The following is a 22,519-nucleotide window of genomic DNA, read 5'->3' as shown; positions in this document are numbered from 1 at the left end:
TTTAATGCTAAGAGAACCAAACCTGACTTCCTAACCTAATCACAAAAGCATGTATTGAACAAAATCTTAAGTAATCGCTAAAACTCTGCAGTGTGTGTTAACAGACGTAAATTGAAAACATGTAAAAATTGCATTCGTAGCATGATGAAATTGCAATTAAATAAAAGAAACTTGGGCCATCTTAGACATCAAGCTCTCATGAAAATCTGTTGGAGCTGCGTGTCTGTGATGACTGTAAACCAAGAAAGTCTGCTTGCTACAAAGCACAAATACTTGTGTAAGCTACTATTCAAATTGCAATATCTCCAGTAAATAATACTTTGTGAAGCTTTTAACTATGGTACTTAGTTTCTCCAAACTTCGATCTATCTCACAATCATTTCCATTATTTTAAAACACTTACTAATACTCTTATAAAACTTACGAAAATCATTAAAGTTCGACTGGACCTTTGGCAGCCGTCAGGGCGAATTTTTTCAAATTTTCCTCTCCATTTGAAAAACCGCTTTCATATTCCAAAATATGAAAAATTACATATGCTTAGAATTTCCTCTAGAGTATTGACGTGAATTTTCGTGTAGTTTGCTTTCACTGTTATCTAGATATTATCAATAGTTTAATAGACTTATGTAATCATGGAACAATTACAATAGTTTAATAGACTTATGTAATCATGGAACAATTGATAATATCTAGATAATAGTGAAAGAAAACTACATGAAAATTCACGCCAATGCTCTAGAGGCAATTCTAAACGTATGTAATTTTTCATATTTTGGAATATGAATGCAGTTTTTCAAATGGAGGGGAAAATTTGAAAAAATTCGCCCTGACAGCTAGTGAGGAAACATCCTATAATCTTCCACATATACACCCGTTCAGTTTTGCTAGTTTTGTGTTTACAGCAGCCACAATTTATCGTTTCATATACCAAATTGCTCCACAATACGTCTGTCCACCATATTGACATCCCTTTACCTTCAAATACCACCATTTGAACAGGATGCGTTAGAGACATTACAGATAGTGAGAATACCATTCATCAGAACAAACTCCGGTGCAATTAATATTGAATCTTTCATCTTCCTCCTGTCATCCTTAAACAAACAAGGGTTACATTATTTTTTTTATATATATAAAAAGTAAAGCAAGCACAGTCAGACTCTTAGCACAAATTCTTGCAAAAAGAAATTTGGTTCTGGTCACAGTGAATGATTGATTATCTTGTTGAAAATCAGTTCTTGAATTTGTAATGGATCGTGGAAGTGGAATCATTATTTATTTAGAGGTTTAGTAGCAACATATATTTGTACTGATTTTATTGCACAGTATTGTCTTGACATTTTCTTTAATGATATTTTCAGGCAGGATATTCCACAGTTTGATATTGTGGTGGTTGGTGGTGGAATTGTTGGAATGGCAGCTGCCCGTGAACTAAGTATGCGGCATAGGAAGCTCAAAATGGCTGTGCTGGAAAAGGAATCAAATTTAGGCAAGTGTTTGAAAAGTCTTAACTCAAAATGATTTTTTTTTTTTTGTATGTGTATGCAAGCACACGTGTGGTGTTTCAACATATTCTGAGGTAATGGCTCCGAATGTTTAGTTAATAATTTTTTGCAAGTTTTATAGGAGTACTAGGAAGTGCTTTAGAATACCGAAAACAGTTGTGGGAGTACATTTGAAGATTGGAGAAACTACTTAGCACAGTCAAAACTTACACTAAGTACTATCAGACACCTGCACAAGACCTGGAGCAGACCCGTTCGCGAGACATCGCTCCTAAAATATCATGCAACCTGCGCAACATCTTCCGTTGAGCAGCTTGCCTCACCACCTGCCCAGATCGTTCGTGGCAGGTATTGAAAACCCGCCGGGTGCCCGCAGTCGTAAGATACCTAGTAGGTCTCAGTGCGTTCATTCAATCAACTGCACGCCCCTCCCTCTGCATGACGTAGTTGCTTCGAGCAGAAACTGTATCGGTCGCACACCTGTCTGCAGTGTTACCAACTGAAATGGATTTCCACTATTTAGAAAGGGAACTCGAAGCTTCGTAAGCCACATCGCGAATGAGATTTAAGAATGATGCTACTTTGCTAACCCCCCCCCCACACACACACACACAAATTGAAATAGGTTTTCCGTGATGCACACTCCATAAGAATATGTCGTAAACAACCTATAACTCTAACCATTTAACGTGGGCATGGTGATGGTGTCCTAGTCACAATTCAACATCAAGTCGCGATTAGCCTATAGATAATAATAATACAAACATCTCTAACGCATTACATGTTTTCTGAAATATATATTGTGCCTTCTTTGAATTGGTAGAATCCCATCAACACTTGCTCTCACCAGGGGAAAATGAATATGAAGCATGACACTGCTTTTGCTGACTCTAGGGAATACACAATCTTGAATGAAAGAAAATGTAGAACAGAAAAATGGAGAATAGACATATAGTACTTGTGTTTAACGTAAGAACCGAACGTACTGAAATGATACACGTTCAAGCGGGGAAGTTTCTTTCAAACAGCCTGCGCAGACCCTCGACTCCTGTGCATCGTAAACCTGCGGAGAGGGGAGGGGCAGAGTGGAGCATGCTTACTCATGGCCCTAGTTGAACCGATGGAGGGAAAGGTAGACGGACGCTTTTGACCGAATGTTCGTTTCCTTGTGGTCGCTCTTGTAGGACGTTGTTGCTGGGTACGTACGAGCCAAGTGGTGTCTGCGATGAAGTTTCCCCACCTGGCGCGCTTGAAATCGCAGCCGCAGGCGAGATGCAAAGTCGGTTTCGCTTAGTGAATTATTCTAACTGATTTCAATAAAGGGACTGTATTTAATAGTATTGAATACTAGTAACAGACGTCGTGTGTTGAAATTATGAAATACTGATTACTTTTAAATAAACGAATGAACTATGGAAATCGAGTCGTTATTTTTCTCAAGCAACATGTCCCCTTCAGTGTATGATCACATGAGATATGATGTGTTTGTTGGTTTCGGTCATTGCAAAGTTACTATTTAAAAGTAACCCCATTTCAGTTACTTTACCGCAAGAAGTGACTAAAATACAGTAGGCTACTTCTTATGGGATGTAACTCATTTACATAGTTACAGCTAGAGCTATGATAGTTTAAGGAACGACGACGCTCCTTCTACAGTTACTTTTGGTATAAACTAAACATGCTTCAACTGCAAATATGGTTACCAGATTGCTACAAGGGAAAAGTAGGACATAATGTCCTAAAATGTAGGACACAAAACATTCGCAATAAATAATACACATTTCTATAACACGTTAGAAAGTAATTTAAAATTGATACTTTTTAAGTAATTTAAAGTCGACACTTTTCAGTTTTAAAAATAATATAATTTCATAATGAATTCTTAAATGTATTGTGACTTGCATGATTCTCTTTGTTCAACTGACACACGTATTTTCCTAACTAATATTATGTGACGCTGCCCGACATCAAACTAAAATGTAGGACCTGTCCGGGAAAAACCGGACGTCTGGTAACCCAAGCAGGTTCTCCTTGGTTTAACTGATGTGACCATCTGAAGTTAACATAATTTTCATTAAATTATAATAAACCCCTATATTTTCAATTGGTTTATTGATTTGTTGTTTCTTGTTTTTCTCACTATCGGTTATCGCGACGATGAGGATGGACTCATATGATGATACTAGTGAAGGGACACTCACACAGAACACCCATGCCTACGTTGGGATACGAACAATAAAAATACAACTGCACCTTTCCCGTGCTTTCTTACACCGCTTTCTTATGTTTGCTTCTTATATCCCATCAATAGTCAATATATTTTAATTATTATTTTTTTTAAACTTAAAATATCTAATGAATGTTTCTAATTCATTATTATTCGAGAAGACTGACACACACTAATTCGCTGCGGCTTCATAAGTCTCAATCAGAAACGCACTCTAAAATACTTAAATGCAGATTGTATCCATCTACACATTAGCACGGTCTTAAAATTATAGTTACTATGGAAATCTATATACATAAAGTGCAATGTATGTGAAACATATTTTAGTTTCTTCCCTGTAACGTCTACAGGTGGGGCTTCTTGAGCTCCGCGTTGTGACGTAACAGGCAGATAGAACCACCTGACTTGGCTCGTCCTCAGCGTCACACTCTCGGCTGTGTGCAAGGAGAAGCTTCGCTTTCCGCCGTCCGGGGTTTAGAATGCTTCGCAGTGTACCTGACTTGTACCTGTACGATATCTTGTATTTAATAGTTGGCAATAGTTTTTGTTTGTTTGTGTGTTTGTTCGACCTGGATTAAGTTTTCTCCCAAACGCCAGTTGATATGTCGAAGCTCGAGGTGGAAACGAAGCTCGCCAGTGGTGTGTATTGTGTGCGGGAAAAGGTTCTAACCGGGGCTAAAGTTAAAAGTGCTGTGTGGAATACATTTCTAGAAGTTATTGATAATGCTACAAATTTAACAATCGGCTTTGCTCAGTGCAGAGAATGCCAGACGATTATTTCCTCAAAATATGGTACTACAAGTTTAATGCGCCATGCATGCAAAACTCAATATCAGGAGAAGAAAGATGTTTCGCAGGCTGAAAAACAGAAGATAACACAGTTATGTGTAAGTTTGTGTGGGAAAGATCTACGACCATTCAATGTGGTAGCCAGAGAAGGTTTCGTAGAGCTTTCTCAAGGCCTAATCAACGTTGGTGCAAAATACGGATCTGTAAACATTAGAAATATTCTTCCGCATCCCACAACAATTTCGCGACATGTAAGTGAACAAGCAGATGAAATTCGTGCGAGAATAATTCCACGTATCAAATACCACATACAACGAAACGCTTGCTCATTCACCACAGATATGTGGACAGACAATTTTAGGAAACTTCACTATTGGCCGCGGTGGCTCAGTCGGTAACGCGTCTGACTACCATGCTCAAGGTCCCGGGTTCGATCCCCGGCCGGTTCAAATCCGGGAACTTTTCTAACGATGGAAGCGGCCCCGGCGCCCACCCAGCGTCGAATAACATGGGTACCTGGGGGAAACCCTGGGGGGTAAAGGCGGTCAGGGGCGTGATGCTGATCACATCACCCCCACTCACGACCGGATCAAGAAAGTGTGGGGCGTTACCCCCACACCCCCTATACGCCTTCATGGCGTGGTGCTAAGCACAGGGGAGCACTTTACCTTTTTACCTTTATCACTATCTATCTCTCACTGTACACTACATCGACAGTGAATGGGTTTTGAATAATCATGTCCTGTTGTGCTCTTGTTTTCCGGATGCTCCAAAAACAGGTTTCAACATCCTGCAAGAAATAGAGGAACGTACAACAGAATTAGGTATTTTCCCTGATGAACTACAAAAAGTAACATTTGTAACTGATCGTGGAAGTAATATGATAAAAGCTCTCGAAAACCACGAAAGACTTAATTGTGCTGCACATATTCTGAATAATGTTCTTCGCCAGACTATGAACGAACAAACAATGTCTGAATACATTCCTGCTGTATTTTCGGCAATTGGTGCTGTAAAGGACACTGTCATCTTTCTTAAAAAATCTGGATTGGGTGCAAGAAAGTCCATATCTTTAAAACTACAATGTACAACACGGTGGAATAGTTGTTGTGCTATGCTTAAATCGGTACATTCACAGAAACACCTAAGAGAAACCGTACTACAAGAGGCAAATTCACTTGAAAAAATGGACGGATATGACCATGATCTTGTTGGTGATATAATTCAGTTTCTCGAACCATTCAGTGAGGGAACAGAAGAATTGGAGGCCTCAACCGAACCTACGTTGCAGTTAGTGCTGTTATGGTTTTACAAGCTGAAACAACATTGTTCACTACGTGGAGAAGAGAAAGAGGTATGTAACATGTGTGTGTGTGTGTGTGTGCACGCGCCCGCGTGTGGGAATGCGTGCGTGTTTGTGTGTGTGTGTGTGTGTGGTTTTATTATTTCATAACAGAGTGTAAGAGGTAACTCTCTCCGAAGACATCCACATGCCTCCCTCCCACATAGTACACATTGGAGTGGATTTTGTAGACTAGCGAGGCTCTGGCGTCTGGACTCACATCCAGTATAATCCTCTGTGGAGCTCCTGTTGTGTCGTTCCTCCCTGTTTGTGATTGCCCCTTCATCCATTTCATGTTATAACCATTTATCCTCGTCTTCCCGAACACACAGAAGTGTCAGAAGTGGGAAATAAAATAAACTAAGTCACGCGACAATTAGGATGAATGATGAGGAGACACTCACAAATTATCATCTCCATCCAGGCTGCGACTTAAATAGGGAACCTTCGCTAACCAGATAGACAGTGAGTCAAAGCTTTTGGGCACCAAGGTGGCTAAGTAAGAAATGAATATTTATTGCTGAAATTGTTGATGAAAATATATATTAGTGTGTGTGTGTGTGTGTGTGTGTGTGTGTGTGTGTGTGTGCGTGTGCGCGCGCGCGCGCGGGCGGGGGCGGGGGTTCCTAAACACGAGATTGGCATTATTCCATTCTAGTAAAGAATAACTTTTTATGAAGAGAAGTACAACTCCTGAATATAATTGCTTAGTAAAATTCTACATGGAAATCTTATTCATCAATAAACCTCAACATATCAACATGTTAATGAGCTACATACATGTACTAGCTGCGTCGGTGATCGAACGCGTCTGGAGGTCAGTTCATGTCCTCGCCGCCGAAAGTTCACGTTCGAGTCCTGGTCTGGGAATGAATATTTCTTTATTAGTGTCCTGTCACCTATATCATCTAATCTTCATCCTCAGCATCGTGATTAGCCATAAGTGGCAGCAAGTAATTTGAAATAAGTACAAATATATCTGTAAGAATGAAGGTTCATCAGTTCAAGTCTTACATTTGCCTTATTCATAGCCTTTGCTTCCTGGGAGTACTCCTAACACCACGATACCCACTAACACTCTGTATACTTACCTGTCTTCTTACATACATTAGGCTATATATGACCTGCTAAATGATGTATACTGATTTAATTATAAAATTTTGATAGAGGCTATACATTTGCAAAGTGTATTATTATTATTCCATCTTTGCCATTCGCCTGCTTCTTTACCTTTCTTAAGGTCTAAATATATTTCTTCGAAATACTTTAATTTTAAAACAAATCATAAGTTAATTTAATTTCTGAATGTAAGATACTTCAGATTCACAACTAGCCTATGCAAACAAGTGCGTCTTATTTATATTTGAAATTCTTTGACACCTACTTTCTCTCTTATTCACATTGATATCTGATTTGGCACGGTTTCAAAACAACGCACTTCCTTTAGTTCCATTTTTATTTTTCAGGATATCATAACATTGAAAAAACAAGCCAAACGACTGTTAGAAGACAAATTAGAAATTCTCCCTATTCACAAAGTAGCCACGATGCTATGGCCGAGATTTCGAAGTCTGAAGATGCTCGATGAAGACGAGAGAAGTGCAACATATGAGTATGTGAAGCATATTATGGAACAGCCTTCTCAGCGTGCTGGAGTTGATTCAGTGTCCGAGGATATCCCCTCACCACAAGAGACTACATCTAGCAAGAAACGCCGTTTCTGGGAATGGGAGGTACACAATGAACACGAGGATGAACTTGCCAGATACCTTGCTTTGGGACGCACTGCAGATGATGATCTGCTGTCTTGGTGGCGTTCACAGGCATCTAATTTCCCTAAGCTAGCTAATCTAGCTCAGCACATTTTGTGTATTCCTGCAACAAGTGCTCGGAGTGAGAGATGCTTCAGTGCAGCGGGTATAATTGTAAGTGACAGGAGGTCGACAATTGAACCTGAGAAATTGAGCGACATTTTGATCATTCATCAAAAATACTGATAGTCTACAACTCGTAATCCTTATTTTTTTTTGCGCTAATCTACAGGGAAGCATCCTAAAATATTAATACGTTCATATGAAGTTTAACATATGTTTATTTTTTCCTTTTCTTCTTGATTTATATCTGTTCATTTACACGAGTACCATTTCAAATGTTTTCGTTCTATAGTTAATTTTTACTATGGACGATTAATCATAGTATAAGTTGCAGAGAATCCAATGAAACTGCGTAAATAAATTTTATTTTTCTTATATTTTTGTATTATTATTTTTCCCATCGCTTTTCTAGAAAATTTGGCTAATCGCGACGGCGAAGTTTGGCAAATTTTCTTGTAAGTCTGCTTTATGTACAGATAGACAAATAAATCTAGCTAATTTGCATTTTAAATTTGATTCCAAACCTCTGTGCAAAGTGCCTTTATCTTAAGAAAGTTTATTAAAGTTTTAAGTCCACTTTATTCACAAATAGGCTAACCGGATCTGGACCTACAGTTTAAATTGAGATCCGAACGTCTACGTACGTTCCCGATCGGAAAACTTTGATCACAAGGCGGCAGAGTGCCGTCAAGTGTTTTCGCCAGTAATCTAATTGAATGCCCCTCGATAGGATGAATAAGGGAAATCGGTGGCGGCGATTAGGGGAGGCGAGAGGGGGCAGTTGCCCCCACTTATTGCTATTTTTTGCCCCCGCACTATGCTAAATCTTATGTATAAAGGGAAAGTAGTAAAGTAGTAACCAGGCAGGGCGGCATTGCCGTCACCCCTCCCCCTCTGAAGTTTGGTAAAACTACTTTGTAAAATTTGTTTCCTTGCTTGATTTAGTTTTTTTTACTTCGCGTTTTGTGCCTCTTGGCTAATTTGCGAAGATGGGGATGAGTGATGAAATGATGAAATTGATGAATGGACATTCACAAACAACCAACCCCTTATCGAACCCTATACCCTTGGCGTCGCAGCGCGATGTGCTAACCACTCGGCCACAGGGTCGGGCAATTTGTTTGCAGTGGCGAGTGAAAATGTAAACAGGAGATATTATTTTGCTCAAAACTTGATAAAGGTTAAATTCAAAGAATGCAAAGAACACATAGGCATAAAATTATTTCATCTGATTTACAAGCCGAAGTCAAAGTAGCAGGAAGTAATTAGAATATTTTATCTCAGATTCAGCTATGATTGGGAAGATATTGAAAATGGACTGCAAGTATTTGAACGCTAGTTCTAGATTATCTGTGTCCTATATTAACTTCATGATCACACACACACACACACAAGTAATAGACTTTCATATAATACTATTAAACTTTGAATATGGACTTGGTATATAAAGCTCTCCCTGATAACCTAGGAGCGCTACCATCCCCTCCCCCCGGCGATCAATTCACTGGCCTGCAGAGGCACAACCACGAACTTTTGTCTGGGAGGGGGCAAGTACCAGGATAATCGTGCCAACAATTATAATCATAATAATAATAAATTGTTTTTTGTTCTTGCAAACTGAAAGCAAAGTTTATATGTAATATATTAATATATAAATATGTTATAGTAAGCAAATAATACCGTGGGCCTTCATGACATTCTATCTTTTAAAACTTTTTTTTCATTTAGATCGTTCGCCGCGCCGCCCAGGGTCGACTCCCGCTAACCTCTAACTACGGCATTGAACTTGATGAGACTGTAACAAAGTAGGTATTGCGAGCGAAGCGAGCAAGAAAATCTTACGAAATATATTCTTACTTACATATCATTTGAAATTGAGGGTAGCAATTGCCCCTCTTTTCCCCCTCTGCAGGTGCCCTTGGCCGTCTGGAAGGAAAATGCAAGAAATATATGAAAAGTAATTCCATCTTGAGTATCCTTTTGCCCTGCTACTCTTAGATTCTGCTAGCCTTTTTTTTCTACTTGAATGTTAACCCCCTTGCCCCCTCTAGAATTCGTTTCCGTCAAAGGTTGTGTGCAATGTCCCCTGCCCCCTGTGGTTGCGCTACTGCGGGCGTGGTTAAGACACCATGCATTGCAAAACAGTTAGTTTTCGATGCGCAGTTTTTTTTGGATACTCGATCATTCATTTATATAACTGAAGCTGTAAATATTGCGTGCATTTCCTGGCAATAAGATAAAAACTACCTACAATGAAATCGCCAAGTCAATAAATTCTCCTTGGAGGAGATAGTTCCCCCTTGGATTTCGTGATTTAGGATTCAAAAGCTATGTAAGTAGGCAACACTGACTTCAGCTGTCCACGTGGTGAAGAAACGCCTGGAGCGACACGCTGCCGGAGGGCTGTTTCCTTCCAGCAGGTTTTGCAGGTGCCCGGGTCTTGTTGAATGCCCAGGTACCTTATAAGCGCAGAGCATCTTGCAGACGAGGAACCCGGGTAAACACGCAAGTCGACTCGTTGCCATGAGCGGGCGAGCAGGTAAACCTGCTCTCGCGAAGCAAGAATCAATGGGTAGGTAAAATGCACACTTTGCAGCCCTCTAAGTACTATTATTTATTATGATTTGAAATGTAGCTTACGCGACCAAGCATTTTTGATGTTTGGTCAACTCAGACAAGTTTTTGCAAATTTTCATGTAAGGCTCTAGGTAGGTTTGTGCTAGAGACCATATATTATGATCGTATGTTTTAAGGTTGTTAGGGATTTTTTTTTTTTATGCTAAAACCAAAAACCTGACCTTGCGTAACCTGTAACCGTGATTCACCCAATCAAAACCTGCTTGACAAGCTTTGGTCCTCAAAGGGCTGTTGTACTTTGCATTTTTACTTTTTTAACTAGTAGGCATGCGGTTATAAGCTTCTCAGTAGATTCTTCCGTCTTTGACTACAGATGACCAATGACTACAGTCTCCGCCTGGTGTCATATGTGTCTCGGTTTAGTAGGCTTTTTGTACCTGTGAGATGTAGAGTGATCGATTTTGTTTGGGTTAATGGTAGCACAGTCTGCTTGTAAAGCCTGTTCGGCGAAAGAACGAACTTCAAAATTATTTTTGACTTTTCCATTGAAAGGCAGTGAGGGTCACATGAACCCCTGAACCAGTTGGCTTTGTCCACTTGCTGAGGTGGGGAAATTCTCCAGGGAATTGTTTTCGAAACTGGTGGCAAAAAAAAAAAAAGTGTTCCCCTGTGCTTAGCACCACGCCATGAAGGCGTATAGGGGGTGTGGGGCTAACGCCCCACACTTTCTTGATCCGGTCGTGAGTGGGGTTGTTGTGATCAGCATCACACCCCTGACTGCCTTTACCCCCCAGGGTTTCCCCCAGGTACCCATGTCATTCGACGCTGGGTGGGCGCTGGAGCCGCTTCCAACCTTAGAAAAGTTCCCGGATTCGAACCGGCCAGGGATCAAACCCGGGACGTTGAGCGTGGTAGTCAGACGCGTTACCGACTGAGCCACCGTGGCCAATGGTGGCACCCTCAACAAGGCCAAGCGTTGCTGAGCCTAATGGTTGCAGCCATGTAGCAAAGGAATGGGTCTCCGATTCCCTGTCTCTCCCTGAAATGCGAGCGAAGTGTGCATGTTGACAGCAAAAGGTGTTGTGTATGACTGGACAAAAATCAGACATGTGGCAACACTGCTTTTTCCTCCTTGAAACTCGCGCAACTAGAGGCGAAAATTCTGGCAGTTTATTCTTTGGCAGGTCGAGCTTTAGAATGGGTTGTTAGGAGATTTTGGCCTGTGTATGTGACCATTGGCCACCAACCATCATGAGGAAATTAGGGAGCTACGACTGAGTAGCGTAACCCACTCACGAAAACCTACAATGAATGTGGGTTAGTCGTGCTGACCACACGTCACCTGAAACCGTTTGGATGATGTCCCTCCTTGGGAGAGTGAGTAGGCAGTTGGTGTGTCACAGGTTATTATTTTATTAGTGTTAAGGAAATGTTTTTAAGGTGCTAAACCCATAAGCAGTCACGTGGCTTATCATAACCCCCAACTAACTTTTGTTTCGCTGCCCTCCACAGATTCGCAGGCGATATTCAGTTCGAGCTTATGTGTCCGTAGGAAAGGTTGTACATGTGTTGCTGTGACCCACCATGACCGTTAACATTTGTGCAAATATTCAGTGCTCAGTTTCTTGCACAAGAGTAGTATTCTTAGTGTGTTTCAAGACATCTAATTGTATCAATTGGTTCTGGCCAAAATGTGACTTGTGACAATTAATTCACTAACGTGCGACTGGCTGGAGAACTTATGCACCAACACATTTCACAACAGTTGGAACAATATGATCAACAAACATGAGCTTGCTGCCTGCATGTTTTTTAACCAGCAAGAATAGGGAAGAGCACTCTTCTCTTTTCAGATTTGGGAAGGATTTTGTAACACTGGTTTCATCATGTTCTGAAAAAGAAAACTTATCACCTTATTATCAACTATGCACCACAGCAAGGCCATTGATCCACAGACTGGTGACAGTAAAAAACCTGAAGTTATAACATTTTACATAACGAAGGGCAACATAGACACGGTGGATGAAATGTCAGGTAATTCTTGTCACTAGAAAAACAACAGGTGGCCACTGACAATATTTTACAACGTGCTAAATGCAGCAGCCATAAAAATACTTAGATTATATCTGCATGTAACAGGAAAGATTAAAGCCGGTGCATGGTAAGGAGGTGTCCGGTTAGGTTAGGTTTCAGGTCAGCAGAAAGCTGAGAACTGACATCATCTAAGTTTTGAAGGAAAAAGTTCAACCACCCTGTGCTGATTGTGTCGCCCCAGTCGAATCTGGCCATGCTTCCATTTGTAAAGCAACAGCTCAACATCTGCACGTACCATACATTATCTGCACCATGCACGAAATTTGGACATTCTGGAATTAATTTGCAATCTTTTTAGATATCAAAATTAATTATTTTGTGATCTTTTTCGGCATTGGAAAAATATTTTAAGAAGATATGTAATTTACAACTTTGGTTATTTTATGTAAATGTTGTAAAAGCCTAAATTACATGATGTAATTATGCAGATCCATGGATATGTGTAAATATCAATCTAGTTTCCTTGGTACATTGTCAACAATCGTTCGGTATAAAAAGGGGCCAGATTTCTGTATTTTTGGCTTTCTTACCCGGTTTCACAGTTTAACCTTCGTAGTGAAAACTACCCGTACCCTAAATGGGTGAATCGGCTTATGCTTGGACTAGTTTCTCATAAACCTACAACTTTGGAGCCAGGTTCTTGTGATAGTATCAAACCGTGATTAATCTTGCAAGGGTTGCCTGTTACAGATTTGCATCTGTGAACTCGATCCAGGATTGCCAGTGGATAAGTTTTGATGTAATTGTGCATAAAGGACAATAAATAAGACATATATTGGAAAGAAATTCCATAAACTTTTAATTTCATAAAGGAAGGTATAAATCCGACACCAGTGCCCAGTCAGGGCCTGGTCATTGTTTACCCTGTTAGCCTGACTGAGAAGTCTGATTTGGGTAACCTAGCTGTGACCATTCACAGGCCCTAGAGGACCAGTGTAGGTGCTGGTCATGATGATCAAGAAAAAGGAATTTTAAGTGAAAGAAAAATATGTGGAAAGTGTTTGAGAACTGGCAATAAGACTTCCCAATGCTGCCCACTTTGTCAGATGTCAATCTGCGGGAATGCTGGTGACTGCCTGGAAAGAAACTAATTACCATCTATTTCATATAAATGTGTACTATATTTCTTTCCTTATTATATTACTATTCAAAAACTCTAATTTTTTGTCTAAAGATATACTAATTATTATTTGAGACACTCATAGAAATGGTGCATTTATTAAACATGTATTTACAAATATTACAAAGAATATAAAAAATATTAGTTAAAATAAATCATCCTCATCATCCCTTGCCGTTTCCTGCCTATGACTGGGTTGGCATAGAAGTCAAGCCTCTCCATTTTTCCTGTTTTTCCACAACTCCTCTTTCCACGGTGTTCCAATCTTGTCCTCTTCTTAAGGGGTCCCGGGTTCGATACCTGGTGGTGGCACAAGTAGTTCGGATCCCACTTTAAACTATAGGCCTAGTCCCGATTAGCCTTGCTGTGCATAAAGTGGACTTAAGCACCAAATCAATCAATCAATCAACAATCTTGTCCTCTTCTCCTAACACTCTCCGCTATCTGCTCTTTTCACCAACATCTTGTTCTCCCCCTTGGCCTTATTCCCGCTCTTTGTGCATTATAATCTCTTACTTCATGTGTCCAAACCATCTCATCTGTGCCTGATCTATCCTGTCCTGAAGCTTCACCACCCCCACTGTCTGTCGGATCTCCTCATTCCTTATTCTATCCCTTCTAGTCTTCCCCAATATACATCTTAAGATATTCATCTTCACTGCCTGCATCTTTCTTTTGTCTCTCTCTGTCATTGTCCAAGTCTCTGCTCCGTACAGAATTATCGGTACATAGTATGTGTTGTATATTACCTTCTTAAAATAAATATGTATATTTATTTATATGCCTAATGAAATAAAAAAATAATAACCGAAGGACAAAACGAAAAAATCTTTAAATATTTAGATGAATATTATACAGAGGACTAAATTAAAATAAGGTCAAAATTAAAAAGTAATCATGAATATGTTCGTAAAACCATTTGTATCTCTCAGATAGAGTGCGACCGATGAAGTGTTAACATGGTCTCTGATTAATTTTCATTATTTGCTGTGTGTAATTTTTAATTCCACTTGCAGCTGCTCACCAAAGTGGACACAACAGTGGAGTGATCCACGCTGGCATTTACTACAAACCGGGCTCCCTGAAAGCGAAACTGTGTGTGCAGGGGATGCACATGATGTACAACTTTTGCAACGAGAAGCTCATTCCGTACAAGGAGTGTGGGAAACTGATTGTCGCACGGGATGAGAAGGAAATAAGGCCTCTTCTGGATCTCTTCGGCAGAGGGCAGGAGAACGGAGTACCTGATCTACAATTGGTCGATGCAAATAGGATTAGAGAGATAGAACCTCACTGTAAGGTACTACATTAGTCTTTTTGAAAATATGCTTTTAAGTTGTTGTTGTTTTTTCTTTAAAAAAAATGACTCCTCGGTGGGAGCTCTCTGCAGGCTAAGGACCCGCTCACCTGCCTGCAACTGCTGTTGAGGCGGAACCCTTCTCCCACAGCAATTGGTTGTGGAGAAGGTGGGGGGGTAATAAATCTTCTCCCCTAGCTATGACAGTCTGGAAAGTAAGGGAATTAACTCTTCTGGAAATGTTAGGGGAAATTATTGTATTTCTGGAAAAGTCAAAATTTTTGTAGTAGTGTAATGAAAAGAAGGTTTTTAAACAGAAGAAAAGGAGAAGCAAAAAATTTTTACATTTGTTGTGTCCAAACTATTTGGTCTAGGAATTAATTCGTGCGGTTGTTACGCACACATTGAAGCTGTAGTTCAAACACAAAATACATAAATACCTTAAGAAAAATATTGTCCATCGCGAGCCACCACTTTCGCCCATCTGTCAGGCAAGTTACGGATTCCGTGGCGAAAAAAGTCCTCATCCTTTGAAGTGATCCAGTCAGAGACCCATTTTTCGATATCTTCTGAAGAAGTGAACCGCTGTCCAATCAAATCGTTATTCATGCAATCGAACAAGTAGTAGTCCGAAGGAGCAATGTCTGGTGAATACGGCGGGTGGGGCAAAACTTCCCATCCGACATTTTCTAAATAGGTTTTGACCGGTTTTACGACATGTGGGCGAGCGTTATCATGTTGAAAAATAAGTTTATCATGTCTGTTCTCCCATTTTGGTCGTTTCCTGGCCAGAGCTTGCTTCAAACGCATTAATTGTCGTCAATAACGTTCTCCATTAATTGTTTCACCCGGTTGCAGCAGCTCATAGTACACCACACCTTTCATATCCCACCATATGCACAACATAACCTTTGCACAGTGAATATTTCGTTTCGGTTGTGATGGACCTGGTTCACCTGGCTTCACCCAGGCCTTTTTTCGTTTCGGGTTCTCGTAATGGATCCACTTCTCATCGCCAGTAACAATGCGATGCAAAAACCCCTTTCTTTTCTGTCTTTGAAGCAGCAATTCGCAAATGGTTTTTCGTATTTCAACGTCTCTGTCTTTCAATTCATGTGGAACCCAATGTGACATCTTTTGAATCATTCCCATGGCTTTGAGGCGTTTGGAAACTGTTGTTTGATCAACGCCTAATGCTTCTGCAAGTTCTTCCTGCGTTTGACACGAATCCTGATCGAGCAATGCTCTCAATTCTTCGTCTTCAAAATTTTTTGGCTGTCCAGGTCGCTCTTGGTCTTCCAGGCCGAAATCACCACTTCTAAACCGTGCAAACCACTTCTGACATGTTCGCTCAGCTAGCGCATGGTCACCATACACTTCCACCAAAATACGATGACTTTCGGTAGCACTTTTCTGCATGTTAAAGTAATGAAGCAGAACACCCCGCAAGAACACTTTATCTGGCACGAACTGCGCCATGTTCAGTTGACTACAAAATGCTGTTTTTGACGCGTCAATCAACTGCCCTATACTACGAACGATGTGCGCTGACAGGAGTTTTCAATTCATGTGTGGATACACGGAACTGTGGGACGATACGCTTGTTACACCATCTCTTGTCCAGGTGCACAAATTAATTCCTAGACCAAATATACCCTGTCCCAGTTAACTGTGGAGCAAGGCCGCACATAGTGTCAGAGAAGCGGGGCAAATCTATTGGCCAGAGCGAAGCAGTAGACGCTGATGGAAAGGCTGGTAACTGCAGTCACTATCTCCCCTCTCCACGCAATTCCGTTCCTCTCACGTGATATTTGGTGGAGCCGTCTCACATCACTACTTGCGCAGAGATCTGTTTTCGTTTGCCTGCTCCTCAGTTAGCTGGGACGGAGTACATATTTCAATTTGTAGTATAGTTTGCCCATTGTATATACTAATATACTCAGTATTACAAAATTGCATATTAAATACTCTAGGAAAAGAGATTGTGTTTTAAACCACAGGGTTTCTATAAAATAACTCCAGGGTTTTGAAGCTAAATATTTTATTAAAAACTGAAACTCAGGAAAAAGTAAATTTATTAAATTTCAATGTGTGCCCTGTTTGTAGATGTACAGTGATCAGCCCTCATATTCCCATTCTTTCCTGCATTTGATGTTCTTTTTTTTTATTGTTATTTTTTAGAAATACTTTGCAAAAGGGGGTTATTTCCCACACCGATCCCTATTTGGGCATGCTGCTGTGTGTGTGTGGATAAATCACTGATTTCGTGATAACACGTTGTGCAACAGCCTGTAAGGGTCAGGCCTAGCTACCGACTGCCCACCTCACTTCCAAATTTCCTCACGGTCCCATACACAGGACGAATTCTCAGGAGAAAAGTTGTTATGCAGACTCCCAGCAGACTCGAACCTCGCACGTCCCGTAACCAGAGCCCAAGGCGTGATGCCCATATGGGACTATGTTTGCCTATGATTTTACTTTAAAATAAAATCTTATGTTTTTAATTCTTCTATATGGTTTATTTTGCAGGGCCTGAAAGCAATATGGTCTCCACATACAGGAATTGTGGATTTTGCGGAAGTAACCAAAGCATATGCTGAAGACTTTGTAAAAGCAGGAGGTCAGATATTTTTGAATTTTAAAGTAACTAATTTCCTGCAAGTTAATGACATCGTGGATGGCTCGTCACAACCAGCAGTGTATCCTGTAAGGATCGTAAGTCAAGGTGACCGTGTGAGTACCATATGAATCAATATTTGATGGAAACCATGTTAATAGCAGTTAATGTGTTAAACAAATCCTCTGTGCACCAACCCATATATAAGGTTTTTTTTGTTGGCTCCCTCATGTGCAAAGTATTAAATAAAAGCTGCCATGTTTAGTTAGAGCTTAATGATAATGGCACTATTCACAGTTTAACATGATTAGAAGGACTAGGATTTTCATGACGTAGCATTTTTTTTTTTTGTTAGGGTTATGTGATCCCTAAACATATAGAAATTCATATTATTAAGAAAATAATTAAATTAAGGTGCTTTTTAAGGGCATATTTTGGCATTCATGATAGTTGCAGTAAACGCGGTTTAAAATTACTTACGTGAAATTTAGAAGATTTCACACTTCCGCATTGCACAATTTAATAGTTCAATCCTATTAATTTCGAAGATCCACTGTCTTCATTCACAAAAGGGTACGGCGTTTGAAGTGGAGATGGTACCGCGTCACTGCATTGTTTGTTCCCGGGTGGCGGTAGTTGCGATTTCTCTCGTTCGGCGGCACTGGCACTCGAATCTTGGTTTGCGTCGTCTGCTTCCTGTTGTCAGGTGGCGTTGCTGGTTGGGGGGCTGGGCCGCATGGCTGGAGGGGGGTTGAGTATGTGTATAGCATCTTTTCTTTTTCAGGTCGGGGATCTTTCTGAGGACAGGGTGCCAAGTTGGGTGTGCTTGTCCATTGTCCAGGTTCAGTGCTGGTTTCTGCTGGATGATAGCATGGGTTTCTTTGATGGTGTTTTCTATGACAGAGCCGGTTGGGTGAAGTATGGATATGGAGGAGATGGTGTGGTTAGTGGAGTGGAGGTGTTGGGAGAGGCCTGATTTAGGTGTGTCGTTTTTGGAATCTTTTACATGTTCGTTAATCCGTTCTTGGACGGTGCGGATGGTTCTGCCAATGTAGGTGTTGTGGCATTGGCATGTGGTCTTGTAGACACCGGGGGATGCGAGTTTCGGTAGGTAGTATCTCTTGAAGTTGTGCAATGCGGAAGTGTGAAATCTTCTAAATTTCACGTAAGTAATATTTTGGCATGTTTGGCCTTTTCTACATGATAGAGCATATTTTGATAGTTTTTTGGTCATATTCATCATATTTTTGCTTTTTCAAGGAATACACAGCTGATTTTCAAAGTTGATTCATTCTTACTCCCATGTTTACTCAAGTTGCTGATCTTTTTACAATTAATACGTCCCAGTTTATTTCCTGAGAAATGGTGAAAATCAGTCTCCTTTTCTAATGGCAGAAAGAAAGTAATTATTTATTTACAGAAAGTATTCATTGTACATTACAACTCAGAGCTTATAAAGTGAACTAAAAATAGTATGTGAAAATATGGTACTGAATTCTGTATTGCTCGACTGTTTCTCAAAATCTTTTCTCGTACACCTATCCAATTTGGATGAAAGATACTGAACAAGAAAAATATCAATTAAGTCCCTGAATGTTTCTTAAGGCTTCTATAGAGCTTCTAATCCTACTCGTGAACTTTCTTAATTATGTTACACTTTCCTTAGTGACTGAAGCTACATTCAAAATGTCATTTATGTAAGCAGCGGCTATTAACTTGGGATTATTGTACTTGCGCTGAATCTAATCCCAGGCGACTTTGTAATTAGCACCTGTGAGTTAGAAATTCTCGATTGTTTGTAATTAATCACTAGAGCCCGGAAGTTTGGCAAAATGCCTCTTTTTATCTACTGCATATATTGATAAAATTCTTCCGGATATATGTTTTTTATGTTGTTTCGAATGTTTTAGAAGCCTTTTCATTTTGCTTTTTTGCCTATTTGGGACCCCACTGCCTATTTTTAATTGTAATGCTTTTTTTTGCCTTTTTCAATGAAATGTGACAATTTTTTTTAAAAAAGTATGTATATAAATTATTTTTCTCCCAAAAAACGTTGTTGGCATTTATTTTTCTTCCTTGTATTATGTGAATAATTTTCGCCTTATTTAAGTAATATTGAACTCACACATGTTTCAACATTGCTGAAGGAGAAAAGTGTGAGAAAAAGTATTTCATGCTGAGTCAGGATATTGCCTTTCGGTTAATATTTCCTTGTGCATGATTGATTGCTGAAAACCTGTTGCAGAACACCTGCACAATCACGTCCAGCGTCTGTGTCAGGAGGTTATTGACAAGAAACAGCACTAATGCCCAAGGGCCTTTGCATGGATTCCAAAATCAAGTTCTCTATCTTTAGTTTAGTTCTGCACTTTGGAGGGAAAGGATCGTGTAGTTGTCATCATTCCGAAATTTAGTGTGCCATTAAGTGGTAATTTACATGGTTACATTCGTGAATTTGGTAAAAGCACATTTTCGACAGACGGTACTATTCTTCTCTGAAAGATATGTGAAAAAACAATCAACCATGAGAAAAAATACTTTATATCTCAGCATGTGTCAACAGCAAAACATAAATCAGCAGCTGCTAAAATGATCGACAGAAGAACATATCCCAAATTTCAAAAGTGGGCACTTCATCCAACAGGCAATCTCAGTTTTCTCTTGAACTGTGCAAAGCTTTCATGGAAGCAGGAGTACCTTTGTGGAAAGTGGAAAACAAGTCACTGAGAAAATTACTGGAGATATACACTAAAGAAACGGTGCCGTCAGAATCTATGCTGCGGAAAACATATTGAAGTGTCTGCTACGAAGAATCTCTGCAAAGAATTCGTGCTGAATTTCATGGAAAGAAGATCTGGATTTCAATAGATGAAACTACCGGCACTATGGGACGCTACATATCCAACGTCATCATAGGAACTATGGAACCAACATGAGGAGAATCCTCGTCATTTCTTCTCACGTCAGAACAACTAGAGAGAGCCAATGGTTCGTCAATAGCTCAGTTATTCTCAAATTCCCTACTTCTGCTCTGGCCAGATGGTGTACATCGTGATGACGTGTTACCTTTTATCAGTGATGCAGCTCCCTATATGAAGAAGGCTGCCATAGCATTGAAAATTCTGTTCCCGAACATGCTTCATATCACATGTGTAGTCCACGCAATGCACAGACTCGCCAAAGAAGTTAGTGTTGCACCCAGAAGTGGACAGGTTGATTTCGAACACAAAGAAGATATTTCTTAAATCTCCCTCTCGAACCCTAAAATTTCAGGAAGTTGCGCCTGAGCTTGGTTTACCTCCGCAACCAGTCTTGACAAGATGGGGAACCTGGATATCAATCAGCAGCTATATATTATGCTAACAACCTTGAAAAAATCAGTGAGTTGATTGATGCTCTTCCAGAAAATGAAGCAGCTTCAATTCGTGAAGTGAAAATACTCCTGTGCTATTCAGTACTGAAGAATGAACTGTCGTTTATTTTTGCACATTATGGTGCATTGCCAGAGACAATTACAAAGCTAGAAAAAAGAGGTGAGACTCTTATAGCATCCATGAAAATCCTCGAGGAATCTATGCAGCAGATGATGGAAGTGCCAGGAGAAAAGGGGTCAGCTGTTGCGGAAAAGTGTAATCGGATAGTGAGTGCAAATGAGAACTTGAAACAATTGAAAACAATTTGTGATATTCTAAAAGGTGAAAATGCTGTTACCGAAGTGAGACCAGCTACATTAGCTTGTTATATGTATGCTCCAATAACTTCTGTAGAAGTAGAAAGATCATTTTCTATTATGAAAAATATTCTCTCTGACAGACGACTATCAATGAATGTTGAGAACTTAAAAAAAGCACCTTTTAGTTATGTGCAATCAAGATGGAAAAAATTGAAATGCTCTTCCCAATGTAGATTTTAACATTTTGCCAGAAATTATAGATAAAAGTAAGTGACTTCCAAATGTGCCATTTTTGGGTTTATTTTGCCTTTTTTTTTTCATTTTTAGTGCCTATTTTCCACATTATAAATGCCTTTTTGCCTGCCTATTTTAACGAAAATAAATGCCTGAACTTCCGGGCTCTATTCATCACTCTTTAATGAAAGCCGTAAATACTGCAATCTTTGTATGAAAATGTTTCATTTTTATCTATGAGGGCAACAAAAATATTTTGAAACGATGAAAACTGAGTATAGTTTCCGCCAAACGTTGGTAAAATTACATCTTGGAACTTGATTGGAGGTTTAGTTTCAGGCTTACGTGTGTTATTCTTTCTCGTCGAGTCTTTGTCTATTATTGAAATCATTTCAGCTTCTAAAGTGAAGTAACTTTGCTCAAGTGACGCTCTTTTTTCATTGTGAGATTGTTCATCTGATAATTTGGATATCTTGTCCATTACATCTTCTAGTTTTGACCAAACGCTGCCGAGTTGCTTATGCCTAGCTACAATTTCCTTTACATGACCACTTGCCTCGTCATAATTCGACACGTAGTTCTGAAGCTGAGTTAATTGTCCTTGTATTATACAGCCTTGTCTCACGAGCTTCTCAAGCATTTCACTTGCTTCCTGCATTTTCTCTGACAAGGTTAGGAATATGAACAAACAAGTATGGAAAAGGAAAATTAAAGGATTTACTCACGTACACGGAATGCAGCCGTCGATAATTCCTCTGTTCTTGGCAACCCTGCATCAACAAGATCAGCAACTGGATCGTGGTGTCCGTTGATTCTCCTAGCTTGCTCTAATTTCCCCTCGCATGGTGTGGCTGAATTGGTGGGAAAACAGCATTGTTCTGTACTTTCACTTTACTAAAACTGCATTTCACCAGTCCCGTCGATTACCCATAACCGTAGTTCATCCGGTTTTGCGGAAGACAAAATGTTGTGGTAATAACAGACTTAAGTAGTGTCTGTTGTATTTTAAGAGAACAGCTTTATCTAGGTGTAGTTCTACGAGATGAAAAAACACGGTACATCAATTTTTAATATTTATAACACTAAATGCTAATACATAATGGTATTCAGAACCATAATTACACTGTCTGATACATCGTCGTTAGATTACACTGATGAACAAATTCA

At 39.8% G+C, this 22,519-nt stretch overlaps 1 protein-coding gene across 1 annotated transcript in view; it reads left to right on the top strand.

Moving 5' to 3' along the window:
- The first annotated feature begins 1,368 nt into the window (after positions 1-1,368).
- Positions 1,369-22,519, top strand: part of L2HGDH (L-2-hydroxyglutarate dehydrogenase) — a 47,213-nt gene continuing 26,062 nt past the window's right edge. The window contains exons 1-3 of the mRNA XM_083124910.1: positions 1,369-1,492; positions 14,548-14,831; positions 17,358-17,561. Of these exons, the coding sequence (XP_082981036.1) occupies positions 1,417-1,492; positions 14,548-14,831; positions 17,358-17,561 (564 nt within the window). The 5' untranslated portion in view covers positions 1,369-1,416. The remainder of the gene's footprint in view (positions 1,493-14,547; positions 14,832-17,357; positions 17,562-22,519) is intronic.

Source organism: Lepisma saccharinum, chromosome 7, assembly GCF_977018435.1.
Source record: "Lepisma saccharinum chromosome 7, izLepSacc3.1, whole genome shotgun sequence".
Taxonomy (NCBI): Eukaryota; Metazoa; Arthropoda; class Insecta; order Zygentoma; family Lepismatidae; genus Lepisma; species Lepisma saccharinum.
The sequence above is the reverse complement of the archived record's forward strand: the minus strand, read 5'-3'. Positions and strand labels throughout refer to the sequence as shown.